General features: G+C 32.0%; 1 protein-coding gene across 4 annotated transcripts; it reads left to right on the forward strand.

Moving 5' to 3' along the window:
* Positions 1–587: 587 nt before the first annotated feature.
* Positions 588–9,732, forward strand: LOC114173800 (polycomb group protein VERNALIZATION 2-like). 4 transcript variants are annotated; one of them, XM_028058409.2, is made up of 15 exons: positions 588–734; positions 888–1,039; positions 1,427–1,482; positions 3,657–3,721; positions 4,037–4,089; positions 4,602–4,655; positions 4,739–4,798; positions 5,123–5,169; positions 5,255–5,376; positions 6,107–6,383; positions 6,953–7,001; positions 8,433–8,516; positions 8,825–8,904; positions 9,049–9,138; positions 9,406–9,732. In XM_028058409.2, the coding sequence occupies exons 2-15, from the start codon at positions 914–916 to the stop codon at positions 9,527–9,529; spliced, it is 1,287 nt and encodes a 428-aa protein (XP_027914210.1). In that variant the 5' UTR covers positions 588–734; positions 888–913; the 3' UTR covers positions 9,530–9,732. The 4 variants fall into 4 exon arrangements, with proteins under 4 accessions (XP_027914210.1, XP_027914211.1, XP_085523901.1 ...); XM_028058410.2 differs by having other exon boundaries at positions 9,409–9,732; XM_085667775.1 differs by having other exon boundaries at positions 6,125–6,383.
* Positions 9,733–12,448: the final 2,716 nt, after the last annotated feature.

The raw sequence follows: 12,448 nt of genomic DNA on the forward strand, positions 1-12,448 counted from the left end.
GCAGTTAAATTACTTAATTGATTATCGAAGATAAAGCATAATATTCTGATTATGCTAAAAACTTTGACGTAGTATCTGATTTTACAGACTTTTAGTAAACTGGAAAATTTAAATGATATGCTAAACGATGGATGTGTTGTTGGCCGGAATTTTATTTTTATTACAAATAGTGATATATGAGATATTTAAAATAAATTATAGGTATGTTTATTGTAAATTGCATTTAATTTTATGTGCAGAATTTATAATTGTATTTATTATTTAAAGACAAAAATAGTTACGCTAGACCAAAAAAATATAAAGAACTCGAAAATATTTTATTTTCAAATTTAACAAGCAGCATTATTTATTTTTTATTCTTTTGACTTTCTACTATTTATTTTTTGACGTGATTTTTTTTAAATATAATAATATTTTAATCAATGACCAACTTGTTAGAAAATAAAAGATATAAATAAAATAATGGGAGTCATATATTTTAATAAAAATTATAAATTTGTCGTTTTGGGCTTAATTAGAGCGTTTCATGAATTTTTTTTAGACTGTATAGAGCAAGTTGGGCTAAGAATTTGGATGGGCCATTCATTCCTGTTTTAGGAAGAAGTCTAGCCCTGTTATCAGCTTACGTCGTGGACCGAGTAGACCGTGATAAGCTCCTCCCATCTCCTCCGCCAGATCTCATCATCGCCGCCGCTGAACTTCTCCTTGGCATTCTGTCTCCGTTTATTATTATCGTAATCTCTCTCTTATTTTATCTTTTGAACTATAGCAGCAGTAACATTTGTTATGAGTTTTGGTGTATTGGTTCGTTTGACCTAAGCGTTTGAGATTACAACGGTTTGTGTGTATCACTGATGTATGTATAAAGTGGATCTTCTGTTGTGCAGGTTGAAGCTTGATTACAACGGTCAACATGTGCCGGCAGAATTCTCTGGAGCACCATTCCGGTGAAGAAGAAATAGCAGCTGACGAGAGCCTTTTGGTTTATTGCAAGCCTGTTGAACTGTACAACATTCTCTACCGTCGTGGTCTTCAAAATGTAAAACAATGAATACATTTCTCATGCTGTATTGAATATGTGCCGTGTTTTTATTTTGCCAATCTTTAATTTGCTCTTCGATGTTTCCTTATTAGAATGGTCCATTGATACCAACGCCGTCTACTACCTTGTGACCGTGTGTGTCTATGTTTTGTTCTTTTATTTCTGGTTCGTTAGAAACTGCATTTTTCAGCCTCTGGTTAGAAGTTTTTAAAAAATGTCACGAGGAATCCTAAGGAGAAACCGATGTACAATTTGTATGAAACTTCAGCACATAAAGGGTCTTATATTTGTTGTTGGATTAACTTAGGTTCCAACATCTGTTTTCAGAAAAATTGAATTCGAAGTTTGATTGATTGATTCCACTTCTTGTGTTTTCTCTTGCAGCCTTCCTTTCTTAGCAGATGTTTGCGTTATAAAATTACAGCAAGGAAGAAAAGGAGGTAATTATTCCTTCCAAACACTGTATATATGTAGTATTTTATTAAGGGTTTAACATCTTTTCGGCTCCTAAACTTTTCCGAATTTTTAGTTTGGCCCCTATACTTTTCATCTGTTAATAGTTTTAGTTACTACTGTCAAGTGGCTTAACAACTATGATGGCAGTGTAGTGACTTGTTACATGTTCAAAGAGTCTGATGAGATAGTGATGTCTATTTTTTCCCGTAGTTATGTATTTTTTTTTAGTTCTTTACACGTTCAAATTAGTTGACAACGTCAAACTAGAAGGAGCAATTTGGGCGAAGGCCATGTTGACAACGCTGTATGAAATGCTGTAAAGTATCTATTACAACTGAATGTGAGCCATTTGGTACAACCAAGCCTCATCCCCCTCATCCTTCTGAACCTCATTGCTTTTCAAGCTTGAGGCTCTCAGGCTGTATTTTCTCCAGTTTGGATTGACCTTATGAGCCTCACTCGCTGAGTTTGAGGATCTTGGCCAAAACCGGACCTGAACGACCATAAAGCAATCATTATTAACCATACCAAATTACACCCAAATTTAGCTTTTTTGAGCTAACAAATTATGAGGAGGATTCCTCAGTCCTCGGCAATTATGAACTATCTGAAGGACTGAGTACCTTTCCCAAATATGATCGCCAAGGCTTAGGCATATGTGTGTGTGTGTGTGTAGTACCTCCCAAATGAGGAGGGGGCAGAAGAAAAAAATTGTGTAGAAACTAGTTGATTACATCATCTGCTAACACTATTAATTGAAAACAGGAGACTAACACTCTTACTAGAGAAAAGTATATTGACCAAAAACACAAAAATGGTGTAGTAACTAAAACCAAAGTTTGGCAGCCAAAAAGATAAACCTTTTCATTAATACTGGCACCAGTCCTTTATACAAGTCACTTTAAACATAATCACACGAACCAATAAAAGTAATTAATTTAGTTGATTTTGTTGAATTACAAATGAGACAAATTTATCATCATTATTAATGAATTTTAAAATTATTTTCTCATTATTTATTAATAAAAACACATATTTGTAATATTTAATACGAGGCAAAGAAGGAAAATGAATAATGCTTCATAGAAACTATAAAATGCCTTATAAAAAGAACATCAATTTTATCTGAATTATTATTAAGAATCGCAGGAGTATCTAGTTTCATGACTCCATGTACACTAATGTTCATACTATTTTCTTGCTGCAAATGTGTTTTCTTGTGCGGCTGGATTATAAATATTGATTGATTAATATAATACATCATTTCACATCTATGTTTTCCTATTTTGTAAAAGGATAATTAAGTGATAATATTCAATAAAAGAAATATAAATTTTGGGGAATCTGAAGTTCTTCTGCAAAATAGAAAAGCAAATATAAAAAAGAGAAAAGCGTTTAAATTTGTCTTCATTACTCACCTAAGGAAGCTGCTTACGTCTTGAGGTGATGGTTGCTAACATATTCATCACTGAACAGAGGCTTGAAGAAAGGGATAGAATAAAGTATATGACTATTTTGCGCTGTGTTTCTAAATAAATTACCTAGGCTAGCATTACATCCATGGTTACAATAGAAGATTAAGCAGGTCAATTTACAAAATCCAAAGCTACTTTCTGCATATTGTTCCAAGTCCCAAAGGTAATCCTACCAGTAATTCGTTTTCGACATTCTGACCATTTTGCACCATCTGTAATCACAGTTAGAAAGCTTGATTTTTTTGTTGAAAATTTACAAATAGAATGTGTAAGGGTGAGTACTTTCCTGAAGGGTCTGGCTCCTACCACTGGCCCTGCTTTTGTTGCCTTTGGCTTCACTTGCAAATGGTTATTATTCTATTGCTGGCAAAAGTTAGTCTTTTAATTGTATCAGATTTTGTTTTTTCTTTTCTGTATAAGCCAACTTCAAAAGAGTAGGGATCTGAACTTCTAAAGGTAGTGGCTGTGTTTTCAATTTTTTTGGCTGGTGGATTGGTTTCTAGTTTAATTTTATCAATATACAGTTGGATCTTTGTTAAGTTTACATTTAACAACTAGTTAGTTGTAGAAATCTTACTGAATAACAATTATTGTAATAAGGAGTTTTTAAAAATCAATCTTTATCTCTTAGTTTTGTTGCATTGGCTGTAACTAACATACTTTATGTGCTTTCTGTTTTATAGGTTGAGAGCAGGAATAGTGATTTTCAATTATAGGGACCGCTACAACATGCTTCGGAAGACAGAAGGTACAACATATTATACAACACTAGGTTCAACGTTGCATCTTACTCTTGCTGTCATATGCTTGCATGGTTTGAGAAGAGCAATCAAACTAGCTGTCAACATGTTATCATTTGTTTATCGTTGAAAGCTTTTGACTGCAGAATTGCATTGCATACATTTACAATTTGGATGAATAAGATTTTTGACAATGCTGCCATATTAAGCTGGATTTTTTCATTTTTGTTTATTTTTGTCACCCTCCTTTCTTTGATAATTTTTTTTTCTTAAAAAAGAATTTCAACACCACTGAGGCATTTCCGATCACTTTTTGAATACAGTGACTGAAGACTTTTCTTGCCCGTTTTGCTTGATGCAGTGTGGAAGCTTTAAGGTACGAACTGTGAGTTGTACTTTAATTGTGCTCTTCCCATTTATAATTTAGTTAGGAGAATTATTGTCTCTCTTCTCTGTTTTAAAAGTAGGTGAAAACTCTGAAAACCATCATTCTTGAAAAATATATTGAATTTATTTGATATAATGATTCTCTTCTCTCGAATGTTAAATGTAATATTGTTTTGAGGTGGTAAATATTGGTTAGATATACTTGGGGTCTGTAATCTTTCTTGCATGTCTAAATGTGCTATTTTGTTCTGGAAGATATTTTCCCTGTTTGAGTTGTTATCTTAGACGGCTACGTAATGATGCGTTGTTTTCCACACTCCTTTTGGCTATATATCATGTTCAAAGTTTTACTATGAAATCACATGAACTTTCTGTTGATTTCTTTTTTATTATTTTTATATATTCTTAGCTAATGTAATTTCCCATTTTCTTAGTTATTGGTCAGTATTTTGTAAAAGTATTCTCCTTGGCAATTTTATCAATCTCAGTTTATCTGTGCAGGGTTTGCGACTTCATCTATGTTCATCACATGATCTATTCAACTTTGAGTTCTGGGTTAGCGGTTGTATCTAAAAGTTATCTTTAACACACCGATCCTTCTTAATTGCTATGAGTTTATTCTTTTTATAATTTTGTAGGTCACTGAAGATTACCAAGCAGTGAACGTCTCAGTGAAAATGGATATATTGAGATCAGAGGTCAGAACCTTGTTTAAATTTGATTTGTAGTAAAGGGTTTATTTTTTCTTTGTGATTGTCAGTTGTTCACTAAATATTTTGCTCTTTTAGTCATCAAAAGCGTCATGTCTGTCTTGTTAACTTTTTTCCCTTTGCAAATGGTGCCAGTTGCTCGGTCACCAAGTAGGCTAGCAATAATCTGATTGTTGGGTCATGTTAAACAGAACAGTTTGCTTGGGTGTCATTATTTTAATTAGAATGAGATGATTTTTTTAATATTTGATTGAATTCCCTTAATTTGAAATGTATTATTTAGTTTCTTAACATATATGTATCTGCATGCAGAATGTTGCTGATGGAATAATTCCACAATTGCAAACCTTCTTTTTCTGGTTGGTTGTGGATATTTATTAACCAATTAATATAATTTCAGCAAGATTACGAAATTTAAATTATTCAATGACAAAAAATGTACAGTTCAAGGCCTCGAAAGCGTAGAAGAAAGGACTCTGTTCAAAATGAAAAGCGCAGCAATGTAAAATTCATGGAGTTGGATTCACCTGAAGACATACCGAATGGATTTATGCAAAAGGATGATGGTAGGAATTGTACTTTGATACCTGCTGTGTCTATAATTAGAAACAATATTTTTTATGTACATGCTAGGTTTTTTTTTTTGTGTGTACAGAACTCAAAAACCACTAAGATGCCTTGAGATTTTTCCTTAAAACATGCTAGAAGAGTAAACTTCTTTTTTGTTCTGAAAAATTATAAAACGAAAAGAAAATAGGAGGATGCAATAAATATTGGAGCTAAACTGTAAAACAGAGAGGTATCATGCACTGTTTGTGGAATATTGTAAAACGAAAAGAAAAATGGAGGATGCTATATAAATATTGGGGCTAAAGTGTAAAACAGAGAGAGGTATCGTGCACTGTTGTTGGAATTTTACCAATGAAAAATAAACGTGTAAGAGAAAAAATGCCGCTTACTGTTTTGAACGAAAGGTTTTAGGGGAGGTAAAGAGTATTTCACTCTTGCTGTTGGGATGAATCTTCATTCTCGTGTTTGTTTCCGCTCTTTTGCTATGTTCTCATTTGTCCAACACATACCACAAACAATCTTGGAAGGGATGACTAAGTTGTCTTATAACATTCAATTTTGAAGCACAAAGTGCTTCAATCCATGAAATACTCCTTGAATCCCCCTTCCAAAATAAAAGATTGCAGTTTGATGGATTACTTTTACTGCAGTATATGTGAAATATTTGTTACTTACAAGTAATGTCTATACAATTCTGTGGGATGAACTGAAATTCTAAAGTTGTAGATATCCTATGCTGCAAAGGGGAAAATGTGTCTAGAACATCTCGTAATGAGAAGATACTGCTTAGTGGAAGAAATGATGGAGGGAAATTGGGTCCTGATCATCTTGGCACCATGGACGATCTGGAGCATGTTGAATCCAGTTTCAACATTTCTGGTGTTTCGATTGCAATGCCTCATTCTTCTGGAGACCCTGAATGTAGTAAACCAATTTGTAAAAGTGATCCTGCTCTGCCTGTTAAATCAAAGAAACTAAGCATGGATCGCTCAGACTCAAGAAAGTATGTAAATAAAGCCTTTCTCATTTTTTGTTTTATTTTTTTTAATTTTACGAATACAAGATTCTGTTGTAAATGAAGGCTTCAGTAATTTTTATTTCATTCTTATTGTTTCCTAGTTATTTCTATTGTTCTTTTTAGATGTTGTTGCTATTAATAAACAGTTTATTATGTGAAGTCTGGTATCATAAGTATAGTTTCTGGTAAGAGTGGTATTTTTTTAAATCTTTAGTTGTAGTTTTTGAAACTCTAAGAGCAATTTAATTTATTGATTTAAAACAATGCAAAGTCACATTCGTGGAAGTTTAAGTTGTATAATATCTGCATTGTATTTCTGTTACCCATGATTCAAATTTGTTAGCGTATGCAGACACATCATTACTAATACCATTGGCATCTGTTATAAGGTTTTATTATTTTTAAATATTTTTTTTTTTTAACTTTGCATGGCTTTGATATTTGATTAATTTGAGAGGAGTGTGATACTCGTGACCTTTTTTCCCTATATTTGTCATGAATGTCCTGATTTGGGCATTTAAATTCTGCTTTTTAATTCAAAATTGTTTATCCAGCCGAATGCTTCTGCAGAAAAGACTGTTCTTTCACTCGCATAGGGTCCAGGTGATTAGTTATCTTTGATCTCTCAAATTTATTATTTGCATGTGTTGCATAATCTGTTTGATGCATGGAATTTTTATGTATAACTTAATTGCTAGAAGTGAATCACAGGCTTATGTGATTTTTTAATTGTAGAAACCTTTTGTTTTTATTTAAACAGCTTTCTCTTTCATGCATAACTTTACTACTAGTCTGCTAATCTTTATTTTATTTATTCTTGCTGTTGGAAATTAGATAATAAACCCGAGTATATGGGGATCAATATTTATTAATAGTCTATCGTATTTCCTATCTCCTATTTATGAGTGCTCATTTTCTCATATTCTAGAAACACAGATAGAATCTTTTGTTCTTGAAATTGTGGAGATTTTTAGGTAGAGAAGGAGGAACGGAAAACAGGCTTGTGAATAATCAGAAATTGATGTGTTTTGATGTATCCTAAATATATAGTATCTACCCTTGTTTATTTTTGAGAAATAAGTCATAAAATACTTAAAACATCATCTAAGATACTCACATCTAATATGCAATAAAACTGGATATTCATGAATTAATTTTTCTTTTATAACTGCAAAGCTGGAGTTGCTTGAGGAATTTTTTACACTGTTGCTTATTGAAGGTGGTGCTACTAGTCACAATTTAGTCACTAGAGAATTGGTGTTTTCTTTGGGTTTTTCTGGTAAATGCCTCATAGTTAATGGTCTGAGATCACCAATTCCTAGGATTTCAAATTTAAATGCATTACCCAAACCATACACGAATGCATTTGAATAGTTTAACAATGTCAACCTGAAATGATTGGATTGGTTTGACCTCAATCGATTTCAAGGGTGACCTCAACCCAAATTGAATGAGTTTTTGGGTCAAATTGGGTTAACAGATTGGGTTGGTTTGACACTGATGTACAAATTTGAACAGATTGAACTTAATAGCAAGAGTTTCCTTGTCTGAGAGCAACTTATTGAAGCTGTTCTACGTGAATGTGTTAGCAGACAGGGAGGAATGACAGGATAGTTTTTAGAGAACGGGAATGGGTGAGATAGTTATGCATACAGAAGAGAAAGGAAAGAGGGTATAAGACTTCTTTGTTATGAATTGTTGGAACCTGGAGTTTGCTAGTTCTCTGGCTTGGGAATGTGTTAGCAGACAGGGAGGAATGACAGGATAATTTTTAGAGAACGGGAATGGGTGAGATAGTTATGCATACAGAAGAGGAAGGAAAGAAGGTATAAGACTTGTTTGTTATGAATTGTTGGAACCTGGGGTTAGCTAGTTCTCTGGCTTGGGTGCCCTGGCTCTTTCTATATTTGAACCCTTCATCTAGCTTAATAAAATGTAGCATTATTCTATAATACATAAAATTGACTTTGGTTCTGTTAGTGGACTTGGTTTTTTAATGATTATCAATGCCTAACTTTTGTGTGTTAAATGAAGCCTATGGCACCGGAACAAGTGTTGTCAGACCGTGATAGTGAAGATGAAGTTGACGATGACATTGCAGATCTTGAAGATAGAAGGGTAAGCTTGAAACCTTTCAATTTATTATGTCTCTGATTTTTCCCTCTTTTCTCCAAATGGTGCATTTGAAATTATTATTTCTGGGCCTTCTGTAAATAACAGGAACATTATCAAATTTTGTATAGTGCCTCTTTGCCATGTCAAATTTGACTGAAATTATGCTCTTTTCATGTTGTAAAGAATTCCTTGTTCAGTTTGGTCCTCCCTACTCCAGTTGCTTCTCTAAACCTTTGGGCATTTACTATTGAATACTTACAAACAAACTGATATTAATCATGATAATTTATTGTTGAACTGCAATGTTGCAGATGCTTGATGATTTTGTGGATGTTTCCAAAGATGAAAAACAGGTCATGCATCTCTGGAACTCCTTTATGAGGAAGCAAAGGTATTTAATCATGACAGTTATATATTAAACTTGCTTTAGTTTTCTTTCCCCCTCATTGCTTGTTAGGTTTTTGAACGAGAAAAAAAACCGTCATTCTATTGTGTGTATGATTCTTGTTGGTTACTCGTGTTTTTACTGTGGCAGAGTGCTTGCGGATGGTCATGTTCCGTGGGCCTGTGAGGCATTTTCCAAGCTTCATGGAAAAAATCTGGTCACATCTCCAACTTTATTCTGGTACTTCTATCTTCCATTAATATTTCTCTAATTTCATGGAGTTTTCCTACTTAAAGCAATAATACTGAATGATCAACGAATTACCTGTCATTAACGTCCCTCATAGCATGGAATAACGAGTTTTTTACTGAATTCGTCACTTATAGCAGTACTTTAGTGACATCAGATCAACCATTCGTAGTACTGTAGTTTATAAACTTTTGCCTCAAACTTCAACTTTTTTGTTTATTTTTGAGTTATGTTTTTAGAAAATATCCTTTGATGCAGCAGGTGTTGGAGGTTATTGATGGTTAAACTTTGGAATCATGGTCTTCTTGATGCCGGCACGATGAACAACTGTAACAGGATATTAGATAGTTACAGAAACGAGGGATTGGGTACTAGCAAATAAAGAACGAAAGGAAACTGACTCAACTACAAAGAATATACAGTCTTCCCTGCCTTGTATTTTGCTTGACTGCAGGTTCCCATTTTCGTATTTGCATAATTTACTATGATTTTTTGACTAGTATTGTCCTGTACATTGTATCGATATTCCCATTTTATGGAGATTGAAATTTAGTTTATTCTCACAGAAATTACATTTCTGAATCATATCTTGTCCAGGAAATATAAATTTTCATATAATCATAAAAATGGACAAAGTACCAAAGTTTTATTTTCTTCATATTAACTTTAATGTCATTTAAAATTTTAAAATCCGGCATGGCTTCCATCTGTATATGTTGGTTATTAGGAAAATAAATGTCCTTAACCCATTCTCACTGCCCTACAAAACTTGATGACTCCACATGTTCTTGTTATCTTTTCTCTTTTTTCTTTAATTCTCAAGAGAAGTTCCCAGGAAATATGTAAATAACACTTTTAATCAATTTTAGCATCTAAAAAATATCAAAGTAATAGAAGGTAACATGTTACAGAGTGTTGTTTAAAATGGCGGGTGTACTCTTGTATTCATGCGACCCAGCGGATAGGGAAGATACAACGGGTTGACGTTCACGACAGTTTGGGAGAAGCGAGGAACGTGCAGTTGCCTGTGAAATCGGAGGATTTTGCTGAAAAATCTTATAATTTCTAATACTGTGTTGGTTTACAATTTCGAGTTTAAATTTATATTAACACTTTTAAATTTCCTATAAAAGCAATGAAAATAATTAATTATAAATTTAACATTTCTTTTGTCGAAATTTTGAGTTTAACTAATTTTAAATTATGTAAGAGGAAGTTAAATGTGTAAAAATAAAAGTTTGGAAGTTGATATGAATTTTAAAGAAACCTTTTACTTTCAAATTAATGCAAAAAATACTTAATTCAATTAGTTGGTTGTGAGAAAAATTTCTTTTTTACATTCTATCTTTCATGTATTTAGTTGGTAGAAGTATTTCTAAGTAAAAAAACTATGATACTGAAGAATATATTATTCATCTGAAGCCCTAAACTTTTTGTCACATAAAGAAGGATTTTCTTGAACTCAATATTCAATAGATTACCTTTGGAAAATAGTTTTATCGAATCATCAAATAATTGGTCCATTTCTGATAAATTCCTTATTAAAACGTAAGAAATTCTTAAAATAAAAAAAAATAACAAAACATTAACTACAATCATTATATTCACCAAAAATAAAAATGATCAAAATATAACTATATAAACATGTAAAAAAAATCATTAAGAAAAATCATTCAACCAACAATAAGTTCTATCACCAGCAACATTATACAAATGATGAATACACGAAATTAAATGAACAAAAATCAAAGACCAATGAAACTCAAATCAACATGGACTTGCCTCATAAGACTCAAGAAAGGAGATAGAGTTCTGGAATAAATCTTTTAAATTGTGAAACTTACTGTCAAACAACTTCTTCCTCATAAACTTAGAACAACTAAAACAGGAAACTTTGCAACAATGAAATAAGTTCTTCAATGAAGATTCCAAAACCAAAAAGGGCCTTTTGTTTTTGACCGAAGATTAATGGGCTTGGACTCTTCCACTTTTATTGATAACAAGCTTACGATTTGGATCCATTTCATGGTCATCTATTATTTTCAAATCCACTTTTCCATGGAACCATGTTACATTTAGGGATGTCAAAAAAATCCGTATCCGCGGGTATCCGTGGATAAAACCCGCAACGTGTAGGAAATGGATATTAGAAATGGATACCCGCTATCCGCGGGTACGGGTATTTTTGATACCCGCATGTTAACAGTACGGGTATCATAGTATCCGTACCCGTGGATACCCGTACCCGCTAAACTTTAATTAACAAAAGTACCCTCACACACAAATATCTATATATATATATATATATATATATATATATATATATATATTAGTTGACTTAATTTTTTTTAAGTTGCACATTTTGTCTTCTATCTTCATTCTTCAAACTTTAAGTATTGGTATGTTGTCTTCTTCTAAGTACATTCCTTGACATTCTTCTCTTTCCTTTATTTGAAATTGGACATATACATCAAATCCTATATAGACAATGACATTTATGGTATGCTTGTTGTCAAATGATGGAATCAAAATAAGAATACTTGACACCTGACAATTGAGGTTTATTATTTGTTTATTTTGTTTATTTTTTAGGAATCAATTGGAGAAAATGAACTTTTTGATAAAAACACAAATTAAAAAATTTTCAGTGGGTTGAACGTCATTTTATAATTACTTTTATAATTATTTTGACTTGTATGAACTTTAGTTTATTTGAACTTTATTTAAAATTTATGACACGGATGTATTTTATTTCGTTTTATTTGAATTTATGATTAAATATTTATTTTTTAAATAATTTTGTAAATATCCGCGGGTACCCGTGGATACCCGCGGATATGAAAAAAATAGGTAGGTACCCGCATAACGGATAGCCGACGGATATGAGTACGGGTACGACACAAATATTTATCCAGCGAGTAAGGTACGGGGAGCTCATTCCTAGTCACATTTTTGCTTGGCTATACTTTTTTTGGTGGTTTGAAAAAAATAAAATACTACTGTTTTACGATCAATATTGACATTGACATTTTTTTTATTGTTACATATTTTTCCAAATTTTAATTAAGTTTAATACATCAACAAAAAAAAGTTTAATTTTTGAAATTTTATTTTATTTATTATGATTCATTTTAATATGAAGAATATTATTAAATATTTTATTTACGAATACAGAATATATATTTCATATTCATTATTTAATTTAATATCTAATTATTACTCATAATTAATAACTTTTTCCTTTTTATGTTTTTAATTTATTAATTAAAATTATATGTTTACAAATAAAAATAATTATCAT

The sequence above is a fragment of the Vigna unguiculata genome, chromosome 2 (genome assembly GCF_037176805.1).
Source record: "Vigna unguiculata cultivar grain cowpea cultivar isolate G323 ecotype 2 chromosome 2, ASM3717680v1, whole genome shotgun sequence".
In the NCBI taxonomy this organism is placed as follows: Eukaryota; Viridiplantae; Streptophyta; class Magnoliopsida; order Fabales; family Fabaceae; genus Vigna; species Vigna unguiculata.

Excerpts from the sequence above, each read along its gene's own strand:
- LOC114173800 (XM_028058409.2), top strand. The coding sequence starts at position 914 with ATGTGCCGGCAGAATTCTCTGGAGCACCATTCCGGTGAAGAAGAAATA. Across the intron at positions 3,722-4,036 it reads CATGCTTCGGAAGACAGAAG|TGACTGAAGACTTTTCTTGC; the intron begins GTACAACATATT and ends TTTTGAATACAG. Across the intron at positions 4,090-4,601 it reads TGCAGTGTGGAAGCTTTAAG|GGTTTGCGACTTCATCTATG; the intron begins GTACGAACTGTG and ends TTATCTGTGCAG.